This window comes from Oncorhynchus mykiss, chromosome 8 (genome assembly GCF_057628025.1).
Source record: "Oncorhynchus mykiss isolate SJ-2025 chromosome 8, ASM5762802v1, whole genome shotgun sequence".
In the NCBI taxonomy this organism is placed as follows: Eukaryota; Metazoa; Chordata; class Actinopteri; order Salmoniformes; family Salmonidae; genus Oncorhynchus; species Oncorhynchus mykiss.
Genome location: NC_143029.1, coordinates 34,522,470 through 34,548,199, shown reverse-complemented (window position 1 = coordinate 34,548,199; position 25,730 = coordinate 34,522,470). Strand labels below are relative to the sequence as shown.

The following is a 25,730-nucleotide window of genomic DNA, read 5'->3' as shown; positions in this document are numbered from 1 at the left end:
AATGCTCAAACACTCCAAACTAACTCGTATATCAGAATCTCATTCTTTCCACTCAATTTAATTAAAAAATCCAATGTCCCATAAATCCATATTTGCATATTTTTGTTGTAAGAAGCATTATTCAAATATGGATTTACAGCACAGTTGGGGGGGTCAAAATTTAGTGCAGAAACTTTATCCAGAATGAGATTCTAAGTTGTGTTTTGTAGTGTTTTATAAAAACACAAACAGAGGTTACATTTCAATAGTGCTAGCAAACAGCTAGGCTAAACTCAATTCCTCTCTATGACAACTGTAAACTGTTGCACTAGTGAAAACGGATGTCCAGGATTATATGATAGCTCTACTTCACTGCGCTGCTGAACAACCCTGAATATTTGGAGATTACTTTTTGATTTTGAAGAGGGGAGGCAATATTCATCCTCTTTTACTCTCGCAGTCTGATCTTATTCCTTGGCTTTTGGTTTTACTCTTTTAAGACTGTGCTTGAGTGACAGGACTGACAAACACGATGTAAACTGATATTCGCAACGCCAGTGAAGTGCAACGAACCCGTAATTCTACCCACTTAAGAGCATAGCCATTGAGTAAAATAGAATGCGCGTTGCCTGCCACCATTCAAGATGCCGGCAGTTATTCCTTGAGGCCCATCCTCTAGTGATTTTACCCGCACGTTCCGTTGCTATGGGAATTCTTTCCCACCCCTGCTCTCCAACAAAAGTCACAGGTTGTGCTTTGAAACAACAAACTATTCGGTCGATTACGCGTTAATTTCGCTCCAATGATTACTGGATTTGTCAACAAACTAACCACATAGAAATAGTTTCTGCATGTGAGATTTTTTTTAAAGGTAAGAAAGCACAATTTAAAAGCTGTCTTTCAAATTGTTTTGCAGTTTACGTTAGTTTGGTCAAGGCATATTCTACGTAGCTAGGCATATTTTACGTAGCTAGGCAGACACGTAAACAAGCCAGACATACCCCACAGTTTACAACAGCGAGGCGGAGATGTGAGAGTGAGTTGATAGTAACGTTATAGGGCCTACAGTTTTATTGTATTTTAATCTCAAGGAGAAAGGGTCAAAGAAATACATACAGTTGAAGGTCGGCTATTTTTTGAGTTGTGTTATCGGACTAAACTCCACTCCACGGTGAAGGAAACTTATACACCATTATAAAGGAAGTTTCTCAACTTTCTTCACCATAGAGTGGAGTTTAGTTCTGCGAGAGTTGTGCATGCTTTGGCTTAAAATGTGCATTTTGGGGACTATAAAGTGAAACTAAATTATTTCAAACTTTTGACATATAGTATTTGACCCTGGTCTGGAACGAGAGCCCCTACTTGCCCACTGACCCATAATGAAGACCCCGGTGGCTGAGGGTCGCCTGCAGGTGCTGCAGATCTACCGGCTCCTCCAGTATGTCCATGAGGGAGACCAGCCTCAGATAGAGAAGATGGTAGACATGGGTGTGGAGGACCTCATCAACCTGACAGAGCCACGGGAGGGCACCGGAGTTCTCCACCTGGCTGCTGTGGCCAACAACACAAACATGGTCAGCTTCCTGCTGGCCCAGGGCGCCCAGCCCAACGTCCAGGACAAAAGGGGGCGCACCCCGGTCATGTTAGCAGCTGAGATGGGGCACGACGGCATGGTGGCCCTGCTAGCTAAGAACTACGCTAAAATGAACCTGTTGGATGCTGAGGGGAAAGGTGAGAGGATCCAGTCAGCCCACAGATTAGGTGATGCTGTGTTTGCTAGAGATATTGAGTAGAGTAGTGTAGAGTAGAATAGTCAGCCACTGAGAATATAATTTTATGCAATGGGATGGGATGGAATAAAATATAATATTACTTTATTTATTACCCGTAGATGGAAATGTGCTCTTTGCATCAATTCAAACCATAGTATTCACTGTATTAAAATTTCCACTCCACAGTTTGCTTACTTACTGTATTACTGTGTGTGTAGCTCTGATACCAAGAGATGAGTTCTGTTTCAAGTTCAGTCTGGTACCCTCCTGTTGAATGGCGTGACTGTTTGACTCATGAAAATGCATGCTTTCTCTGTTTACATATTGATGAGATCAGTGTCTCAGGCGGCTCGAATTGACTCACTCCCTCCAAAGGAGCCAACCCAACGGCGCTCATACAAAACTCCTTAAAGCCCAATTATGATAATAGCCTCAATTGCAGTGTGGTCCAGTCTTCAGTTACAGTCAATGAGTCTTTGCTATTTTGTGGGGATGATTGTGGACACATCTAATTACAGATCAGAAGGGATCCTCTCCCTTGTCTGTAAAGCCTGCTGGGTAATCCGATCCCTTCAGCTCAATGGCTCACTTGGTGGCTCTTGGCTCTTTTCCCAGGTGTGCTCTTCTACTGCATCTTCCCCACCAAGCGCCACATGCGCTGCCTGCAGGTGGCCCTACACAGCATGGCTGATGTCAACAACGTCTCGCTCGCCGGGACACCCGTGTTCCTGCTGGCGTGTCAACGTGCCGCCGACTGCTCCGCCATGTGCCTCAGCATCCTGGAGCAGGGCGCCGACCCCAACTCAGCCAATCAGGTCTCATAACACATGACATGGGGGTTTCTGGGAGATCAATGGGCAAATCTGAAATTACACCCTATTCTCTATTTAGTGCAATACTTTAGTCTTATTAGGTACAATTTGCTGAAAAATTATAAGTGTGCCATTATGGATTCAACTAATTTTATATTTTCTAAAATGTAACTTATTGTGACTTGTGAATTATGGGAGAGGAAATTACCTGAATTGTTGTCTCTGAGTAATGTAGATATAGAATAGAATAAGGTAACTAAGACTTTGATGTGTGTGAATTTGGTCTTCATATTCACACTCATCACATAGAGGTGACATCCTCCTGTCTCTTCAGATGACAGGCCGCACTGCGTTGATGGAGGCAGCCAGGGCTGGGGCTGTGGAGCTGGTCAGAGCCATCCTACTGAGGGGGGCAAACCCCAACACCCTCGACAAGAACCACCTCCACGCCACACACTTCGCTGCCATGGGGGGATTCTTTGAGGTGGGTTATTTTTTTTATTTGACCTTTATATAACTAGGCAAGTTAGTTAAGAACATATTCTTATTTACAATGACAGCCTAGGAACAGTGGCCTGTTCAGGGGCAGAACAACAGATTTTTACCTTGTCAGCTCAGGGATTCAGTCTAACAACCTTTCGGTTACTAGTCCATTGCTCTAACCACCTGCTACCCCAGGTAGCCTAAGCAGTAATAATTCATTTGAATGTCAGGTGTCTGTCAGTATAGACTACCCATGTCTAATTGTGGCTTTAATTCCCACATGGGCCACATATACAATATATCTGTACTAAGGTTGCAAAGGGAGGGTAAATTACTGGAAACTTTTTGGATTCATGTAATCTATCAAAAGACATCTAGTGGGCCTTTTGGGTACTTCAGATTATTAGTGTCTAATTATTTTGGGCCCTCTGTGTGGCCTTATCACATATAAAATATATATAACGGTTTTCTTGCGGTGAAGGAGAGTCGGACCAAAATGCAGCATGGTATTCTTGATACATGTTTAATGATGACGAAAAAACAAACAATACAAAAACAACAAAGGTGAAAACCTATACAGCCTATCTGATGACAACAAACACAAAGACAGGAACAAGGACAACACCCAACAAACACACAGTGAAACCCAGGCTACCTAAATATGGTTCCCAATCAGAGACAATGACTAACACCTGCCTCTGATTGAGAACCATATCAGGTCAAACATAGAAATAGACAAACCAGACACACAACATAGAATGCCCACCCAGCTCACGTCCTGACCAACACTAAAACAAGGAAAACACACACGAACGATGGTCAGAACGTGACAATATATGAAATAACTAAATAAGATGTTATTAAAATAGAAAAACAGAATGACAAAGATGTCAAACATTATCCTAAATGTAAACCATCAATTTAGTGAATACTATTGGTGTATAATATGAGGGTTTCAGCATGAAATATCCTTTTATATATATTTTTACACACTTCTATTTTATTTTACGATGTCAATATGTATTTGTTGTTAATGTTTTGGCGTCAAAGTAGTGGCAGTTGTGAAAATAGTCAATAGTTGGATGAGATGCAGAGTTAATGCCGTGGTTGATTAGACACTTTTTAGGCTAGGCTATTTCCTCTTGAACCATAATTTGTTTAAAGTTGTGACCAAAGTCACGATAGATTGCCATATATTTTCTGTTAATTAATAAATGACTGAAGATTCTGGTAACTTTGGTAAATTACCGGTATTTTTGCAACCCTAGTCTGAACTTCATGCGCCAATTTCCTGGACCCAGATTAAGCTTAGTCCTGAACTGAAAAACACTTCCTATAGACATTTTCCATTGAGCAGGACAAGGCTTATTTTGGGTCCGGGAAACAGGCCCTATACGTCATCTGTTTTGTGTACAAGCATCATCAGTTAATATAATTGTATTGACTTCCTACAGGTGATCCAGGTGCTGTCTGCTTACTCAGCTGACATGGGGGTGATGACATCAGAGGGGGACACTCCTCTGCACTACGCTGCCCGAGGGGGCTTCACTGATTGCTGCAGGTTCCTAGCACAGAGAGGTATGTGCCCTAACTAACATGCTTTTTTTTACTAATACTGTAACTAATATACACGGAATGAATCAGTCCTTCTTAAACTCATACAAACACATTGACGGTAAGCTCAGTGAACATGTGTTTGAAACATTTTTAAGCATTTTATACATTTTATTCCCAACATTTGGAATGTTTTCAGCTGGCTATTGATTTGTCCGATTTTTATTCCACTTCGTCACGAAAGGGTTTCCATCTTTATTGTGTGATAACTTCAGGTTGTAACCCCAAACAAAAAAACCAGGAGGGCCTTCTTCCCCGTCATATTGCCAAAGACAACAGCTACAAGGCAGTGGTAAAGGAACTCAAGAAAGCAGAGAGGATACACGGGAAGTACTCCAAAACCGGGGTGTCCAATCCCAACACTCCCTGGGCCCTGACCCTCCACGATTGGTCCCACGAGCACGAGGCCGCCCTCCGGAATGCCTTTTTGGACGAATCAGAAGCCAAGGGCACGGAGACAGTCTCTAGGGAAATGTTCATATCTGTGCTGCAGAAGCTCCAGGCCCCAGTGGAACTGGACCAGCTCCATAAGGTGGTAATGGCCCACGACAAAAGGAGAGAAGGACTAGTCAACGTCAGTGACTTCTTCAAGGGCCTCAAGTACCTCCAGAAATCATTTACCATCTCCTCTTATGGTCCAAAGAAGAAAGGAGGAAAGAGAGGTAAAAAGGGCAAGAAAAAAGCTAAATTCACTCTCCCCATGCCTATTTGTACCATCCCACCTGAGCTTATATACAGACGGGACGACGGCGGGCCGCCTCACTACATGATCGAGACGTACCAGCATTGTACTGACGTCACTCGTTTCGACCGCGACCACCCGCCAGTCCACCCGATAGAGGATGATTCCGCCTGGTACCTAGACAAGCCGGAGAGGGTCTATATCGACATCAACTACTGTGTGAAGACGGGGGACCTGGAGTCTCTGAACCTGGCCTTCAGTCAGGGGGTCCCGGTGGACGTGAAGGACCGCTTCTATAAGACCCCTCTCATGACCGCCTGCTCCAGTGGAAACTACGAGGTGGCCCAATTCCTCCTCAACTTGGGGTGAGATACAATTCTCTCCTGGACGAGTTTATTTAGTTTTAGTTTATGGAACACCTTAGTCAACATATGTAAAGGGGTTGTAACACAACTCATCCTTATCACTTCTCCTTTTTGTAGACTGTATACATTTCTCGATGCCGGTAAAGTTATAGTGGTTTAGTCAGTCAAGTGTGTTTCTTAAATACCACAGGGCTGACGTGAATGTGTGTGACCAGTTCCGTTGGACGCCCCTCCACCACGCTTGTCACGCAGGACAACTGGACATAATGGAGCTGCTGGTGGAGAGAGGTGCCAAGGTGGACACGCCCGCTCTCAACGGTGCCACACCCCTCATGAGGGCCATCGAGAGCTGCAGGCCCTGCTGTGTGGACTACCTCATCAAGGCCGGGGCAAAGGTCGCTGCAGAAAACAAGAAAGGTACTGTAATACCATCATGAATAGCATGATGCAGTAGGATATTAAATAGCAAACAATGAATGAATACTCACTCACTCTGTAGGCTACACAAACTACACATAAGGTCAGCACTCAGAACACCCGAGTTGGTTGACTGTTTTGGTTGATAGATTGCCTCAGAGACCTTTTCTGTCATTTGAATAAGTGCATTTTGTTTCAGAGCAAAATTGCTTGGACATCGCCCGTGCCTATGCAGACTTCAGGATTGTGGACTTGGTCCAGGCTAAGATTGATTCTCTGCCCAAACTTAAGGAGAACAAGAAAGGAAAAGGGGGTAAACCTCAACCTAAACCCAGACCTGCCACTGCCCAAGAAAAGGTACAAGAACCGTTCATGCTACTGGTTTGTACTAACAACGTTGACCGTTTCTTTCTATTTTTGATCCGATCGATGGTAAGACTGTTAACCAATCATCACTTGTCAAAGATGTGGTCACACACACCCATTCTTTTTTGATCACATTGAGATTTTCCCATCTCTCAATGTGACCGAAAACCAAAAAGTGTAAAAGGATAGTCCCTGTTACCCTACCCCAGAGACTTGTAAGCAAATTAGTCCAGACGTGTAGAATTACTTGCTGACAAGGCCGTGGTGTAGGTCTCAATAACCAGAGGCATCGTAGCCGGCAGAGACACCATGCGAGTCCCTATTCAAACTCAAATAAAATAAAATTGCTATATACAGGGGGTACCGGTACAGAGCCCATGTGCGGTGGTACAGTGTAGTCGAGGTCATTTGTATATGTAGGTAGGGGTAAAGTGACTATGCATAGATAATAAACAGTGAGTATCTGAGGGGAGGGTGTCAATGTAAATAGTCTGGGTGGCCATTCGATCAATTGTTCAGCAGTCTTGTGGCTTTGGAGTAGAAGCTGCTAATGAGCATTTTGGTCCTAGACTTGGCTCTCCGGTACCTCTTGCCGTGTGGTAGCAGAGAGAAGTCTATGACTTGGGTGACTGTAGTCTTTGACAATTTCTTGGGCCTTTGGGCCTTCCTCTGACACTGCCTAATATATAGGTCCTGGATGGCAGGAAGCTTGGCCCCAGTGATGTATTGGGCTGCACGCACAACCCTCTGTAGTGCCTTACAGTTGAATGCCGAGCAGTTGGCATACCAGGTGGTGATGCAACCATGCTCTCAATGGTGGAGCTGTATAACCTTTTGAGGATCTGGGGACCCATGCCAAATATTTTCAGTCTCCTGTGGAGGAAAATGTGTTGTCGTGCCCTCTTCACGACTGTCTTGGTGGGTTTGGACCATGATAGTTTGTTGGGTGATGTTGACACCAAGGAATTTTAAGCTCTTGACCTGCTCTACTACAGCCCCGTCGAAGTTAATGGGGGCGTGCTCGGTCCTCCTTTTCCTGTAGTCCACAATTATCTCCTTTGTCTTGCTCACATTGAGGGAGAGGTTGCTGTCCTATAGGCTGTCTCATCGTTGTCCGTGATCAGGCCTATCACTGTTGTGTCGTCAGCAAACTTAATGATGGTGTTAGAGTCGTGCTTGGCCACACAGTCGTGGGTGAACAGGGAGTACAGGCGGTGACTAAGCACGCACACCAGAGGGGCCCCGGGGTTGATGATCAGGGTGGCAGATGTGTTGTTGCCTACCCTTACCATCTGGGGGCGGCCCATCAGGAAGTCCAAGATCCAGTTGCAGAGGGAGGTGTTTAGTCCCAGGGTCCTTAGCTTAGTGATGAGCTTTGTGGGTACTATGATGTTGAATACTGAGCTGTAGTCAACGCTGAGCTGTAGTCTCACATAGGTGTTCCCTTTGTCCAGGTTGGAAAGGGCAGTGTGAAGTGAGATTGAGATTGCGTCATCTGTGGATCTGTTTGGCGTGGTATGCGAATTGAAGTGGGTCTAGAGTTTCCGGGATGATGGTGTTGATGTGAGACATGACCCGCCTTTCAATGCTCTTCATGTCTACTGGCATGAGTGCTACGGGGCGGTAGTCATTCAGGCAGGTTACCTTCGCATTCTTTTACACAGGGACTATGGTGGTCTGCTTGAAACATGTAGGTATTACAGACTCGGTCAGGGAGAGGTTGAAAATGTCAATGAAGACACTTGCCAGTTGGTCCGCGCATGCTCAGTACATTCTCTTGAGTTTGATGGTTCGTCTGAGGGCATGGTGGTGTGGATGTTGCCTGTAACTGAGGTGGTATACACCTCAATTCCATTGGATGAATCTCGGAACATATTCTAGTCTGTGCTAGCAAAACAGAGTCGATGCTACGCTACAGGACTGTCTGACCACGTCCTTATTGAGCGAGTCACTGATACTTCCTGTTGTGGTTTATGCTTGTAAACAGGATTAAAGAAGACAGAATTATGGTCAGATTTGCCAAATGCAGGGTGAGGGAGAGTTTTGTGTTCATCTCTGTGTGTGGAGTAAAGGTGGTCTAGATTTTTTTTCCTCTGGTTGCACATGTGACATTCTGGTAGAAATTCGGCAAAAAGGTGTTTTCCAGCATTAAAGTCCCCGGCCACTAGGAGCAACGCTTCTGGATGAGCATTTTCTTGTTTGCTTATGGCCTTAAACAGCTTGTTGAGTGCGGTCTTAGTGCCAGCATTGGTTTGTGGTGGTAAATAGACGGCTATGAGTAATACACATGAGAACTCTCTTGGTAGATAGTGTGGTCTACAGCTTGTCATGAGGTACTCTACCTCAGGCGAACAATACCTTGAGACTTTTTTAAATATTAGACATCATGCACCAGCTGTTATTGACAAATACACATACCCCCACCCCTCGTCTTACCAGACGTAGCTGCTCTGTAATGCCGATATATGGAAATCCCAGCCAGCTCTATATTATCCATTTTGTTGTTCAGCCAAGACTCGGTGAAACATAAGATATTCCAGTTTTTACTGTGTTGCTGTGTCACTGTGGTTACTTCAATGTTGCTCCAGGGTTGGGCTCAATTCTATTTCAATTCAGTCAAGATATTAATTGAAATTCCTAAGTATTGATAAATCCTCATTGAAAGTCAATGAGTCAACATTTCAGTTGATGTAGAATTAAAATGCTGATACAATCTCCAGAAATTGACTGAATTGAAATGGAACTGACCCTAAACCTTGATTGCTGTTTTCCCTGCCTCCTTGATGACTGTGTTGCCATGGTGTCGTCGTCGCCCCCCCCCCCCCAGGGTCATGGTCCGGTGACCCCTGCCCCATCTGAGATGGTAGTGAATAAAGCGATGTCCCTGAAGGAGAGCATCATTCTGCACAGCACTCAGATCATCAGCGGACAAGTCAACAAAGTGGACATCAGCTATGTGCCAAAAACGGTAGGACTGCTATGCCATTGCAGTGCTGATGTAGCAGGGGTAAAATGACAACGAATCTCTCTCAAATGAGTTTGAGAGATTTTTGTTTTCTTAAGACATGTGCAGTGGGGCAAAAAAGTATTTAGTCAGCCACCAATTGTGCAAGTTCTCCCACTTAAAAAGATGAGAGAGGCCTGTAATTTTCATCATAGGTACACTTCAACTATGTCAGACAAAATGAGGGAAAAAAATCCAGAAAATCACATTGAAGGATTTTTAATGAATCTATTTGCAAATGATGGTGGAAAATAAGTATTTGGTCAATAACAAAAGTTTATCTCAATACTTTGTTATATACCCTTTGTTGGCAATGACAGAGGTCACACGTTTTCTGTAAGTCTTCACAAGGTTTTCACACACTGTTGCTGGTATTTTGGCCCATTACTCCATGCAGATCTCCTATAGAGCAGTGATGTTTTGGGGCTGTTGCTGGGCAACATGGACTTTCAACTCCCTCCAAAGATTTTCTATGGGGTTGAGATCTGGAGACTGGCTAGGCCACTCCAGGACCTTGAAATGCTTCTTACGAAGCCACTCCTTCGTTGCCCGGGCGGTGTGTTTGGGATCATTGTCATGCTGAAAGACCCAGCCACGTTTCATCTTTAATGCCCTTGCTGATGGAAGGAGGTTTTCACTCAAAATCTCACGATACTTGGCCCCATTCATTCTTTCCTTTACACGGATCAGTCGTCCTGGTCCCTTTGCAGAAAAACAGCCCCAAAGCATGATGTTTCCCCATGCTTCACAGTAGGTATGGTGTTCTTTGGATGCAACTCAGCATTCTTTGTCCTCCAAACACGACGAATTGAGTTTTTACCAAAAAGTTCTATTTTGGTTTCATCTAACTATATGACATTCTCCCAATCTTCTTCTGGATCATCCAAATGCTCTCTAGCAAACTTCAGACGGGCCTGGACATGTACTGGCTTAAGCAGGGGGACACGTCTGGCACTGCAGGATTTGAGTCCCTGGTGGCGTAGTGTGTTACTGATGGTAGGCTTTGTTACTTTGGTCCCAGCTCTCTGCAGGTCATTCACTAGGTCCCCCCCGTGTGGTTCTGGGATTTTTGCTCAATGTTCTTGTGATCATTTTGACCCCACGGGGTGAGGTCTTGCATGGAGCCACAGATCGAGGGAGATTATCAGTGGTCTTGTATGTCTTCCATTTCCTAATAATTGCTCCCACAGTTGATTTCTTCAAATCAAGCTGCTTACCTATTGCAGATTCAGTCTTCCCAGCCTGGTGCAGGTCTACAATTTTGTTTCTGGTGTCCTTTGACAGCTCTTTGGTCTTGGCCATAGTGGAGTTTGGAGTTTGACTATTTGAGGTTGTGAACAGGTGGCTTTTATACTGATAACAAGTTCAAACAGGTGCCATTAATACAGGTAACGAGTGGAGGACAGAGGAGCCCCTTAAAGAAGAAGTTACAGGTCTGTGAGAGCCAGAAATCTTGCTTGTTTGTAGGTGACCAAATACTTATTTTTCCACCATAATTTGCAAATAAATTCATAAAAAATCCTACAATGTGATTTTCTGGATTTTCTTCCCTCATTTTGTCTGTCATAGTTGAAGTATACCTATGATGAAAATTACAGGCCTCTCTCATCTTTTTAAGTGGGAGAACTTGCACAATTGGTGGCTGACTAAATACTTTTTTGCCCCACTGTACATGGAGGTCCAGGAGGGGAATTGAACCTGTATATTAAAATAAAGTTGAACTATGTTGGTTGTGTTCAGTTTAGTTGTTTCTCCCTCATAGAGTTGTATAGAGATCGCAGCATTGTATCTGTCCCATTATTGCATTTTTGAGGGCACGGGCAGCACCATTGAGGCCTCCATTTTGAAGTAGTCCATTTTATTCTACTACTATTCTACTACTTCAAAGAACAAACTGAAAGGGTGCACACTGCCACCTGGAGTGTGTTCTTTGAACAGGTATAAATAAACTCAAGGTTGGAGGTTTAATGCCACCTGCAGTTATGGAATGTTTGCTCACCAGTATAATTAATTGGCTGATCCCTCCTGATGACCTGGATGGAATTATGTGATCTTTCCTTACCTCATAGGAAGTCCCACCCAGTTGATGACTTCAAAATGGTGAAAGTCTTCTATACAACTCTATGTTCTCCCCCTACTTTATGTTCCAGGTATGGGGCAAGCAGACCACCACCAGCCAGCTGGTAGAGAAGATGCAGAAGAAGAGGGAGAGGTTTTCCTATGAGGTGGACTTTGAGGACTTTATGATGCCCTTCAGTAAGAACATCCAGCAGAAATCTCTGAAGCTGACTCAAGCTACTAACTAGTGGGAACAAGACATGGTTGTAATCAGTCAGCAGTTATGTTTGCAGATGTTAGTTATATTTGCCTCACATAGTTGGGTTGAAATCAGTTTTCAATTCAGGAAGGGAATTGGAATTCATTTAGTCATATTTTCAATTTATGTATTGAATTTCAATTTATTCTCTGAATTGAAAACGTAATTTGCCTTAGCACACTGATAGCTGAGAGGATTGTTTCCTCACTGTCATAGAAAGCCAGTAAATGTATTGACTAAAACAAGAGACACCAAGTAGTAGATGTAAAGATGTAAGAATAATGTATAGATGTTGTTCACTGTATCTATTGATATAAATCCACTTGAATTTAGTACAAAATTGTCTTCTTCTGACATGCCTACTGAGTACTCATTGTATCACTAGACACAAAGCACATGGCAAAGAGTCTGTCCTGTATACCAGACAGCTTCCACTCATCCAGACATCTTTACAGTCCTACGGATTTGATATAGAAGTCCTAGTAATGATTTGAAATATGTTGGGGAGGATCCACACCTCCCCAACTGTTGGTTAGAGCCTGTAAGTAAGCAGGTCTTCACACAACTGTTGTATTCGGCGTAGGTGACAAATAAACTTTGATTTGATTTGGCATCTGGGCTGTTGTTTGGTGTGTCAACATCTCCTCTCGGTCTCTCACTTTCTCTCACCGCCGTCTGCCAGGCACGCTGGGTAGCATGCCTCACTCTGCAGGTACACACACACACACCTCTCCACAACACCACACAATTCACCACACCACAAACCACATGCACATTAAGACACACCTCCCTAAGCCTGTGAATTCCAGTGACATCACACATGGTTGATACTGTGTTATTTGATTTCACTGCCTGACTTTTTTTTAAGTGCCTGTTTTATCCTTTTGTTAGTCATCTATGTGTCTGTAATGGACTTGGATTTGGACACTTTTTCTTCTGGTGAGTAGAGAGCGTATGGTTTTCGATGCAGTACAGTTCCTCCTCTGAACCTGCAGGAGGCACTGTTTGGTTAACTTTATTCTGGAATGACTGGTTGTTTATCTTTTTAATTTAACCTTTATTTAACTAGGCAAGTCAGTTAAGAACAAATTCTTATTTACGATGACGGCCTTGACAAGGCGGGTGAATAGAAATAGGGAGCTCTTGTCTTACAGCCCAGAGTGAGTAAAAGTGGCAGCCATGTGTACTGTTATTAGCTTGCTATACCATTATATACTTGACCTGAGAATAAATAACAAGTAAAGCCATGGTATTAGCAGTGGTATTTTGGGGGTCATTTTTACTTTACAATTTATATGTTTGACAACTTTGACTTCACTACATTCCTAAATAAAATACTCCTTACATTTTCCCTGACACTCAAGACTATCTCAAGACTGCAGACTGCATGGAGAGTTGATGATCACATTTGGGAGACAAAGATTACAATCACACTCCGTGGCTCTATCTATCTCTCTGTGTTAAATGTGTTCGTACTTGCTGATGCTGATCCATGCTCTCTCACCACAATATCAAATTAGACTACAGTGTCCTCAAGGTCCATTGGACATTATTACAAATAAAAGGAAAAAAGACCAAGATCGAGGTCAGTAACACAGGCCCGTGTTGAATTTGTATTAACACAGCTAAAGGGATACCTACTTCCCTAGAGTCAGATGAACTTCTGGATACAATTTCTATGGCTCTGTGTTCAGTATGAAGGAAGTTAGAGGTAGTTTCGTGAGCCAATGCTAACTAGCCGTAGCGCAATGACTGGAAGTCTATGGGTCTCTGCTAGCATTCGAGAGAAAAGGAGAGGATGAGATAGGGATGTCAGTTACAGAGAGGGGGAGCAAGAAGGATAAGCTGAATGAATGAATGCAATAGAGGGAGAGAAAGCCCAGTGGTGATTTTCATGTCTGTTGATCAGTGTAATGGGACGGAGAGAAGGGGAGGGGAGAGCACGGCAGGTTGACTCTGGGAGGAGGAAGAGGGGGGAGAGTGTTCTACCAATAGAAATCTATTGGCTATGGTTATAGGGCTAATACTAGAGGATAGCCCCCTGTCCTCCGCTCTGTGCCGTGATAAAACCTCTTAAGGATCCGATCCTTTTTTGAAATTTTCGCCTACAAGGACATAGCCAAATCTAACTGCCTGTAGCTCAGGCCCCATAGCAAGGATTTGCATATTCTTGGTACCATTTGAACACTTTGCAGTTTGTGGAAATGTGAAAGGAATGTAGGAGAATATAACACAATTGATCTGGTAAAAGATAATACAAAGAAAAAAACAACCGTTCTTGTGCATTTTTTTTGTACCATCATCTTTGAAATGCAAGAGAAAGGCCATAATGTATTATTCCAGCCAAGGTGAAATTTAGATTTTGGCCACTAGATGGCAGCAGTGTATGTGCAGTTTTAGACTGCTCCAATGAACCATTGCATTTCTGTTCAAAATTTTGTATCAAGACTGCTCAAATGTGCCTAATTTGTTTATTAATATCTTTTCATGTTCAAAATTGTGCACTCTCCTCAAACAATAGCACGGTTTTATTTCACTATAATAGCTACTGTAAATTTGACAGTGCAGTTAGATTAACAATAATTTAAGCTTTCTGCCAATATCAGATATGTCTATGTCATGGGAAATTTTCTTGTTACTTACCACCTCATGCTAATCTCATTAGCCTACGTTTGCTCAACTGTCCCGTGGACGGGACACCGATACCGAAGGAGTTTTATAGAGTGACAGAGACTGAGCGAGTGTGTGAGAGATTTAAAGAGAGGGTTAGGGAGAGACAGAGAGAGGTGGAGTTAGAGAGACAAGAAAGAGAGAAGGAAAGAGAGAAATGCAGTGAGAAATATAAGAAATTACAGATATAAACATGGTCTCTGTATGAAGGGTTGACAAAACCAAATAAATGAGATGTTTACCGACATTGAATCTCGTATATTCACATTTGCTATTAACTATTTGGGTGATCTTTACTTGTCAGTACGGTATAATGCATAATAATAATAATAGGCCCGGCCTTAGCAAGCTATTCAACAGGGCCCAGTAGGGTTACAAGGTTCACTGATGCCAGTCTTGTGCGTGGACAGCTGTGCAGTGCAGGATGGCAGAGTGGAGCTGAATGCTCTTATACCTCGGAGTACTGGACCATAACAGAAGGTCCCTCCTCCTGGCTAACTCACAGGAAGTGGCACATTATTGCCAACTGAACACAAATGTGTATATTCTTAGTCTCCATATGAGCATCTGTGTGTATACTGTGTGTCTGTGCATATTTGTGTGTGTGTGTGTGTGTGTGTGTGTGTGTGTGTGTGTGTGTGTGTGTGTGTGTGTGTGTGTGTGTGTGTGTGTGTGTGTGTGTGTGTGTGTGTGTGTTTGCTTGAGCATTTGCATCACGGGATAAGACATTGCAGCAGCTGAGATCCTCTTGCAGCATGTATGATGAGTATTAGGATGTTTACAGAGAATGCTTGTGAAAGGGTGGTGGGGAGAGGGCAGTCAGTGTGCCAGTGGATCCCCTCGTGTGTGTGCGTGCGTGCGCTTTTACAGTGCAGTGCTCCTCGAAGGATGCTTCATAATCTGTGTCCAGGTTGCTGGGTTATGGAGGTCAGTGTTCTGGTCAGCCAATCAACTCTGTCATTACTGATGGTGTAATAGTCTCTGCAGGTCCAGTGTGTATGTGGGAGGCTGTACTGTGTATGTGTTTGTGCATGCACGTGCTTGTTTATGTGTGTGTGCATGTGCACCTACTTGTGTGCGTGCCTGTGTGTTATACTATTAACACCACTACATGCATGAACATGTTTTATCTCCATAGAATGAACATGAAATTAGCTGGCACGTAGCTATGGCAACAGGGTATCCTCTCTGCTGTCACCTGCAACCATATTTGGTTTGGTTACCTTTTCCTTTTTTTCCCCCAAAAACAGTTCAAATGAGAGAGAAGAAACACACGACTCTGCCTATTGTCTCCTGTTGTAAATCACTATGTACATACACCATGTCATAGAGAAGAAGCACACGCCTCTGACCATATCGTCTATTGTTGTACACAATCATCAGCCTATACCATTATTGTCATAGAGAATAGAGGGACTGCGTACATCTGCCCATTGTATCCTTTTGATGTGCTCGTTAGTTGAGTTCCTGTGTCTTTTATCCTAACGGATGATAAATATGGTAAACAAATGATAATGCTTCATGAAATAGTTAAACGAAAGAACGTCCAATACCAATACAATAAGCAGCAACAGACATGACATAGTACCATTCACAGAAGTCAGCTAGCTACAGGTTAGTTTTTTCTTGCCCAGAATTTACTGAAAGAAACAAAATATTTTTTCTGGTGTCTGGTTGGGACAGAAGGGCGCCTAGATTAGAGAATTGGAGACAGAGAGAGAGAGAGAGAAAGAAAGAAAAACAGTTTCCGTGCAGCAGAGGGGTAGGCGGAACTGGCTGGCACAGCCACACTGCAGGCTCTGCAGTACTACCCAGTTTGAGGAAAACACCCCTCTGTCCCTCACTCACCAGATAGAAACCTACATTCTCTCTCCTCACCTCAGCTACCCTTTCAGAGATTCTCTCTGTCATCAGGTCAATCTCTGTGTGTTGTCCCCTACAGTCACTAAAACATCACTCAGGATACATACTAAATGGCACCCTATTCTACTTATTTTTTTGTACTTTTACCCATTTCTCTCCCCAATTGGTAGTTACAGTCTTGTCCCATCACTGCAACTCCCGTACGGACTCAGGAGAGACGAAGGTCGAGAGCCATGCATCATTAGTCGCGACCCTGCCAAGCCACACTGCTTCTTGACACGCTGCTCGCTTAACCCAGAAGCCAGCCGCACCAATGTGTCAACTGGCTACCGAGCCGCAGCCACTGTACAACTGGCTACCGAGTCAGCTTGCAGGTGCCCAGCCCGCCACAAGGAGTCACTAGAGCACGATGGGACAAGGACATCCCGGTTGGCCAAACCCTCCCCTATCCCAGATGACGCTGGGCCAATTGTACAGCGCCTCATGGGTCTCCCGGTCTCGGCCTGCGATCGAACCAGGGTCTGTAGTGACACCTCAAGCTCTGCGTTGCAGTGCCTTAGACCGCTGCGCCACTAAGGAGGCCATTGGGAACATTGGGATGCATCCATAGTTCTCTTCCCTCTCATTTGGGGTGATGTGCTGTCTGTTGGACCATTCCAAACAGCAGGTCTCCCCTTCACTTCACCTTTACATAACAGCCCATTGCATTATTCTTTGAGTTATCAGAAGTAAGAGTCGGTAACAGTTAAGGATCTCAGTTAGCTTGTTAGTTGATAAGGCCCAAGTGTAGCAAACCTGGGCCAACTCCAGTCTCCAAGGAGACCAGCCAAGGGGAATGTGTCTACAATAAATCCATTAGAAAGGACAAAGGGAGGCACAGCAAACCATAGAATGTCATGCAAATTAGAATTAAGCATGCAAAATATGTTAAATAAACGATCACTGCCAACTCAAAATTAAATAATAAATACACACAAAAAGGGCTGGTCTCCAATCTATGAAAAACTAAAGAGGGCAACATGTGACACATAACTACTCTCTACTGTATTACCAATACAGAGCATTGAATGTCTATTTAAATACATGCAGTTACTATCTGTTGGTTTTATGAATGAAATGTCCAACAAGAGACTCCTTTCTCAATCTCTCTCTCGTCTCTCTCTTTCTCTATCCCACATCTACAGTATCTATCTATATCTCTCCCATTCTGTCTCTTCCCATATCACTCTCTTTCATTCTCTCTCTCTCTCCCCATTTATCTCCTTCTCTCTCTCGCTTTCGGCCTCTGGCTCTCCTCTCCAAATGGATTTTTCATGCGGAGTTATCATTATCATTAATTTAGGAGACAGGTTTGCTTCAGAGCAATAGAAGATACATTTGTTAGACTGCCAAACAGAGGTAGAGAGAAAAGGAGAACATTCCCACGCTGCCTGAGAAGTCCACACTCCTCATTAGGAAATATGAATGATTAATTTCCTAAAATGAATTTAATAGAATTGATCTGAAATTAAAAGCTGTAATTATCATCCATTATTCTACGATCATATTCATAACACCCTCATACATGACTGTGATTATCTTTGTCTTGGGTACATTTACTGTAAGACAAGAAAAAATGACTAAAAAGTCTGAGAAAAAATAACTAAAATGTAAATAGATTGAAAAGAAATGCTGTTGGAGAAAGTATTGGGGCAGTTGGAAAATTACTGGAGGGGGAGTGGGCGGGGGTCCAAAATAAGGAAGGGGGGGTAACTTTTTTTTGTTGCTTTGGGGAGGGTTGTGTGGATTTTTATTGGGCACAGGGGAGTTTAGTGAGTTTTTTCCCTGGTTTAAATTAGCAATTTTCCTATATAATTTATTCCATCCTAGCCAACTTTCCCCATCTGCTTGCATGCGCCTTGGTATTGGCACTTTCTTTATACACTAGCCAATCCCACAGTACCCACATGGGTTGCTGCCGTCGGCTCTGGGCTCATATTGGTCACACTCATACCTTTGATACTTTCCACTCCAAAGGCCACAAAACAACATGTTTTGTTACTCATGATGTTTGTGAGGTCATCATTTATTGACTTGACAATAATCAAGATTACAGTAACTTCCATTACTTTGTGGTGTTGAAACGTGAAGCTGCACCCAGGGCACAATCAATCGAAAGGTGGACAGCACATGGTGCTGAAATAAGGCTAATTCGAGTAATTCATTTCAACAGACTTCATTTTAACTCACATTAACTAACAACAAGAGGGATTTTTGCTGGAGCCTATTTCTTCCTGTCTAAGAAATAAGAGGTGCCTTTTATAATAGGCTCCAGCAGATGAAATTATAAGCTTTCCATAGATTTTTAAAGCATTACCACTCCTTAAATACCTCTGTATCCATGAAAGTATTGGTGTGTTGAGTTAAAACCAGTGCTTGAATTTGGGGGTAGGTCTATGTGAGGGTTTGCCATAGCTTACTTTTCGTTTGTTTTTTTTATGGAAAAAACCATACACCTTGTTAGCTTAAGATTTTGAAGAACCTTAAACAGATTCTGATTATTTAAAGCCATCCATAACGACGCTTTCCTCTGCGATGCTTTATGCTAGAGATACGAGTTGCAAAATGCACAATACGACGTGACTCTAATGCATATGGGGATATATTTGGTTCGTCTCTATGACATTCACAGGCTGAATTACGAAGTTCTTTAGCCGAATAGTAAAATGTTTTACTTTGCTTGGGAAGTAATCTAATAGGCCTACAATGTGTAACTTTGTCGCTATCAATTGAGCTATTCACTTCTGTAAAAGAGATGTTTAAACCCAGGCAGCTTTTAGGGATGAACTTTTGACCTTCTCTTGATGGGTTAATAAGCCATTGAAGAGTAGCCAGCAGTTAAAACGTACATGTTTCTGCGTTGGGCCTCTGTCTGGGGTGGGGGAATGTCACTTGTAAAAGTAGCGTGCGTTGCTTAGAATCATATGACGTCTCAGATTATTTATTTTTTACAAACAGCAACGGTTTCGTTTCAAACAAGACACACTGGCATTGGCATCAGAGACATTTTGAGAAATGTGGTAAGATTAATGATAATCTATCTGTCCATTTTTCCCTGAAACTCCTATTTTCTAAATCTGCCTTTCTTTTGGGACTTATCGAAAGTTACATTTTCTTTAAGGTAGGCTAACTGTTTTTAACCAGTCAATGCACAGAGAAATAGACAAAGACTACAACACTCAGAGACATTGGTTATTTTATCTAAATTTAAAAAAATGTGTCATTGAATTGATTTTTTATTAAACGGATGAGTTCAAAAATATTGTTTGAAATAGTGAAGGTGAATGAATTGGGCTGCATTTATATTATGTTCTGGCCTGCTGACTATTAGCTCAGAAAAACTGGTATAAAAAAATACATTCTGCTAATGTCTTTAGTCATGTAAATTACTAGAATTGCATTAAATGCATTTATACTTTGTCACTGTTATTGTGGTCATAATCAATTATTTTGAGTTAATTCAATGAAGGGGAGGGTATTGTCATTTTTTTTAAGTACAAGGGGAAGGTCATGTGAATATATTTTTATAACATTGGGGTGGGGGGGGGTGCCTTTAAAAAAAATGAACTCTCGAATTGGACTCCCCCACTTTCCAGTAATTTTCGAATGGTCCCTAACGACTATCCATTAACGTAAATCTGGTTGTATTCACTAGTCTATTCTATTTCAGAGCACTCGAAAGATGGTGCTGTTATTGTGTCACTGCAGTTTGCTTCAATAGGACTAAATCTCATGTTTAGTGGATGCTCAAGAACATCCTCCTGCCAAGCATGTGTACATCTATTATGTTATCTATTTCTCACGATAAAGCCACAAACGTAATAATAAACAATACTGGTTTTGATGGAGAAAATGTCTAGACTCTACGGCTGAGATGTGACACCACGATTCGACACTGTGAACACATTCACATGCTTTTGTTTTGCCTAAAAATACATGGCGATTTCCATCGAGCCGTTACCGTTCCACGTGCAGCTTCCCATTTCCAACCCTGCAGAAGTGTGGATCTTTTTGACAGATATCGATTCAAAGCTGCTGACGTCAAAAGCATCCTCCATCTTTTACGATTGCAGAGATGCTGCTTTTCATTGAAGAAGAACTGAGGAGGTGTCAACCACGCGCACTGCCTTTGTGACAATCCAGTCCATACAGAACGGGGGGTGATATCTGTTAGTTGTTGAAATTTGCGGACATCTGCTCCTCCTGCTGACTGCAAGCCACCGACCACGGGCACAGGTAGGAGAAAAGTATACAATTCTCTATTCTGTTATATCGCAAAGGCTTTATTTTAGTTTTCATCCCCACAAAACACTTTTACTACAGAATGAAGCATTATGTTTTGAATTGTGAAGCCGTGTTCGACTGAGTACAACGAAGGATGGGTTTTTATTGTTAAATCCGGTTTGCAGCACTTGATTAACAAACTTTTTTTCGTTGCCTTTGTGTTTAATATTGCCTATTTATCCGTTCTAGGCTGTGTGTATAGTTATTAGAAAGAGGCAAACGCGGCACGCCTTTCGAAATACATGACCACTGTGCTGTGCGTGTAAAATCTACACGCGTAGTCAATTGTTGAAAATGAAGGATGTTGTGTGTGCTAATGTGTAAGGTGTGGGCGTTTTCTGTGTTTCAGAACCTTGGACAACGACATCTTCGCTGTTTTCTCTTTCTCTCTCTCAATTTCAATTTAAGGGCTTTATTGGCATGGGAAATATATTTAACTTTGCCAAAGCAAGTGAACTAGAAAATAAACAACAGTGAAATAAACAATCAAATTAACAGTAAACTCTCTCTCTCTCTCTCTCTCTCCCTCTCTCTCTCTCTAGGAAAATAAACAGACGAACACGTACTAGAAAGTTAACAGAGTTGGGGAGAAACACATCCTAGGGGGTGAAAGACGGGGTCCTTGATTGATTTAGGGATTGTCATTAGGCTATAGTGAATTGCGCCATGCATAGTGTCTTGATGGAAGGTGAAGACTGTCAAACTTCATGAATGTGCCACTATTGTGCACGTCTGTCCATAGTTTATTGTGTCAAAATGGCCATTTCCCTACCATGCCATGCTGCAGACTGGTCTCAGAGCATTTCATATTATTCTGTATGTAAATCCGAGACACTCCATTTCGTATGATATGTTACGAATTACAATTCGTATATTTGTTACTAATTTGCAGTGGTGTAAAGTACTTAAGTAAAAATACTTGAAAGTACTACATATATTGTTTTTTGGGGTATCTGTACTTTACTTTACTATTTATATATGTTTGACTACTTTAACTTTAACTTCACTACATTCATAATGAAAATAATGTAATTTTTTTCTCCATACATTTCCCTGAAACCCAAAAGTACTCATTACATTTTGAATGCTTAGCAGGACAGGAAAATGGTCCAATTCAGGCACTTATCAAGAGAACATCCCTGGTCATCCCTACTGCCTCTGATCTGGTGGACTTCTAAACTTTTTTTTGTAAATTATGTCTGCGTGTTGATGTGTGCCCCTGGCTATCCGTAAATAACAAAAACAAAAAGTTCTGTTTAATGTAAGCAATTTGAAATGATTTTAACTTTTACTTTTGATACTTAAGTATATTTAAAACCAAATACTTTTAGACTTTTACTCAAGTAGTATTTTACTGGGGGACTTTCACTTTTACTTGAGTCATTTTCTATTAAGGGATCTTTACTTTTACTGAAGTATGACAATTTGATACTTTTTCCACTACTGTTAATTATTAAAATGTACAATATGTTATGAATTTCGCAAATGTGCTATAACTTACAAATTTGCAAAACGTATGATATGTTACGAATCCTATCTAGGTGGCTAACATTAGCTAGCTGGCTAATGTTAGCTAGGCTAGGGGTTTGGGCTAGGGGTTAGTTTAGGGTTAAAGGGTTAAGGATAGGGTTGGAGAAGGGTTAGCTAAAGGGGTTAATGCTAGGGCTAGGGTCAGAGTTAGATAAAATGGTTAAGGTTAGGGCTTGGGGAAGGGTTAGCTAACATGCTAAGTAGTTGCAAAGTAGCTAAAAAGTTGTAAGTAGTTGAAACGTTGCTATATGAAATTTGCATTATATGCCAACCCATCCACCCAACCAACAACCTTACTTTCGTTTTTTGCCTTAAGTAACCATCTGTCTTACGTAACCATACCAAATGTAACATATCATACTAATTTGTGTGTCCTGGATTTACATTTACTATGTTACGTCTAGCCTATGAGACCAGGCTGCATATTGTGGTGGTGAGGCATAATGTGTCTAGATGGGCGGAGGCTAGAGGCGAGAAGAGCATGGGAGGACGGTGGTGAAACCTGCACTATGACATCCTATAGCACCCATTCAATAGCACCCATTCATCCACGCCATATCATACATCTATGCTGGTCTATCAATGCACTTCCCCTTCAACAAACCACAGATGAGCATGAGATCCTTAGATTGTCGACAGCACGAAGCATGTGGTGGAATTGGCAAAAATGCAGTTATTGCTCACTGGCTTTTCTTCATCATGGTTCAATGGAAAGTTGTTGCTTGTTGACCAGACATTTTTTGGGCAAATTAATTATGTAGGTCGGGTGATCGTCTTCACACGTCGGACCTGGTAATACTGTCTCATAAATGTCTGATAATGCTTTTAGATTTCCGTGCTGGACCACTGTCGCATCTCCCCTGTCGCTCTGCTCGAGCGTGTTCAGTCTCTTGTTATAACATCAGAGAGAAAGCGATAGAGAGACAGAGAGCATCAAAATTGAGAAGCTAGTAGCAGGCCTATAGTTATGCTAGAAATCCGTCATCGAAAGGGTTGTTGAGAGGGCCTTAAACTGACAAACAAAAGGACATGCTCTTGGTTGGCACGGCTGCTACACTATACCATATTGCATCGTGCTGCTTCCATCGCTCTGGTGGGCGGCGCTATAGTGGTTGTTCCCCGAGTAAAAACAGACTCATATATCATCACCAGTGGCTGATTGTTTCCCGGCACAGCCTATTGCTAATCTATAAAGCTGCACTCTGTCTGTGTCTGGTCTACTGAGCTGACATTTCTCGAATCAAACCAATGCCTCGGAGATCAATGTTTTTAAAGATCCGTTGAACTGTGAGTCGTGTGCGTGTTTGACTTGTAGCTATCCCTGTTTTTTTTCTCTGAGTATATACCCTCCAGATATAAGTAGTTGACTGCAGACAGGATTTAATTTCCCCCTGAACAACTATAGGCCTACTGAAATTTACATTTGGCCAAGAAGTGACTTGGGAGTAAATCGATTTCAGAACATTATACTTATATCACAATCTATATGATTACAACCTTGGATGAATTAATTAAAGCTACAATCAGCAGTTGAAACAATAACACAACCCGGCCCAGCCCCTGTTTCGATAAAAAAAACTGAGGGATGGGCTGGAGAAATGTAACCACTCTCAAATTCATAGACAGAGCTATAGATGCAATGACTGACGATCCATCAAATCAGAATTATAGTTTTAACCATTTGTCTATATTTACTTTGTGTACATATTGGGGAATTTAAACAAGCTGGTGTTTTGGGTTCTGGTGGGACACGACAGTTGAACCAAGCTCATGAGGCATTTATAAGTTATATTCTTCAAGAATCAATGAGGACAGATCATTAATATCCAGTACAAAAAATGGATGTAGCAACCGCAGATTGTCCGTTTAAGCTTTTTGCCAAACATACCCACAAAACATGCCCCACTGACACTGATTGCCAATGGTGCTTGTCAATTGAAAGATCAAATCAAATCAAAATCAAAATCAAATCAAATTTATTTATATAGCCCTTCGTACATCAGCTGATATCTTAAAATGCTGTACAGAAACCCAGCCTAAAACCCCAAACAGAAAGAGCCATGGCACCATAACATGCAGAATATGACATGCATTTGAGAGCCTGGAGGAAGCTCGAAAGCATGAAAAAAAAAAGAAGCCTTGAATAACCGTGAATTTTACTCTGCTTTTTAATTGGATATAAGAATAAAGTTATCACGCTTCAGTTTAATCTCTCTGACAAAGAAAATAGTAATCATGGCCTCCAGGTGTACAGCAGCACTTTTTCTGTCTCCGTCGTGGTAGAACGATGTCAGAGGGACTGTGTGTGATGGTATCTCCATAATGAGATCTCTATTGGTGCTGTTCTGACCAGCAGAGACCAGTGGACCGGAGGTTATTCTAAGTTCATGGCCCTGGCAAAGGGCCGCAGATTTGTGTTTGTATTTTTTAGGGATCCCCATTAGCTGCAGCCAAGGCAGCAGCTACTCTACCTGGGGTCCAAACACACCAAAGTACCCACATTACATATAAAACAAAATATAAAAAGAGTCAACTATGTTTGTACTGAATGAGCTAAAGATAAAATCGTACATCATATAACATCCTGGCGTGGAAATTCTTACACAGGGACACTCTAAGTCAATCTTAAATTAATCATTGTTTATTTGTCAGTGTGCTAGAGAGGTTCCAACCAGCTCAATGCACCATAGTACACATGTCATTCAGGAGCTCTTACTGGGCAGTCCTTGCAGTTGTCTTATATTCGGCTATACACAGACAAGTTATATTTTCATGATTTAGCATCGTTCATTAATCATTACCGTTTTGTTTCATTCATGTGACCGACCGACCAATACTGGTTCATAGCATGTGACTGACCAGTACCTCACGAGGCTTCTCCTCTCTAAGCTGAGACCTTGAAACTGAGATATCTTTTGTTCGTTCTCAAAACAAGGTCTGGGTGTACTGCCAAATTTCAGATACCGAGAAGTGAGGATTCTTTAAATCAGTCACTGGTCTGAACACAGAAATTGGTTATTAGAACAGCACATGACTAGAACACAGAAATGATTTACAAGAAAAGCACAAACATAAAAATTCCATGACACATAATCACCACAAATCCACCACACAACATTTTCAATACCACCATACAACAATATCACAATGTGTGCGTATACATGTGTCTGTACCTTTGTGTGTGTCTCTTTACAGTCCCTGTTGTTCCATACGGTGTATTTTACCTGCTTTTTAAATCTGATTCTACTGCTTGCATCAGTTACCTGATGTGGAATAGAGTTCTGTGTATTCATGGCTCTATGCAGTACAGTGTGCCACCCATAGTCAGTTCTGGACTTGGGAACTGAGAAGAGACCTCTTGTGGCATGTCTTGTGGGGTATGCACAAGCTCAGTGCATTCAGCTTGTCAACACCTCTTACAAAAACAAGTGATAATGAAGTCAATCTTTCTTCCACTTTGAGCCATGAGAGATTGACATGCATGTCATTAATGTTAGCTCTCCGTGTACTTTTAAGGGCCAGCCGTGCTGCCC

General features: G+C 42.2%; 2 protein-coding genes across 4 annotated transcripts in view; both read left to right on the top strand.

Moving 5' to 3' along the window:
- Positions 1–114: 114 nt before the first annotated feature.
- On the top strand, positions 115–12,422 carry ankef1a (ankyrin repeat and EF-hand domain containing 1a). Of its 2 annotated transcripts, none has more exons than XM_036985372.2 (10): positions 115–850; positions 1,309–1,710; positions 2,367–2,566; positions 2,898–3,047; positions 4,501–4,624; positions 4,876–5,707; positions 5,898–6,124; positions 6,324–6,481; positions 9,318–9,458; positions 11,645–12,422. In XM_036985372.2, exons 2-10 carry the CDS (start codon positions 1,359–1,361, stop codon positions 11,798–11,800), a joined length of 2,340 nt encoding a protein of 779 aa, XP_036841267.1. In that variant the 5' UTR covers positions 115–850; positions 1,309–1,358; the 3' UTR covers positions 11,801–12,422. The 2 variants fall into 2 exon arrangements, with proteins under 2 accessions (XP_036841267.1, XP_090099432.1); XM_090243306.1 differs by lacking the exon at positions 115–850 and adding an exon at positions 973–1,103.
- A 7,587-nt stretch (positions 12,423–20,009) lies between these two features.
- The window catches only part of LOC110529840 (synaptosomal-associated protein 25-A), a 38,553-nt gene continuing 32,832 nt past the window's right edge, over positions 20,010–25,730 (top strand). The window contains exon 1 of one of the 2 annotated variants that reach the window (XM_036985371.2): positions 20,010–20,619. The gene's annotated coding sequence lies outside the window, so the exon portion shown is untranslated. The remainder of the gene's footprint in view (positions 20,620–25,730) is intronic. The other variant, XM_036985370.2, reaches the window with a different exon arrangement.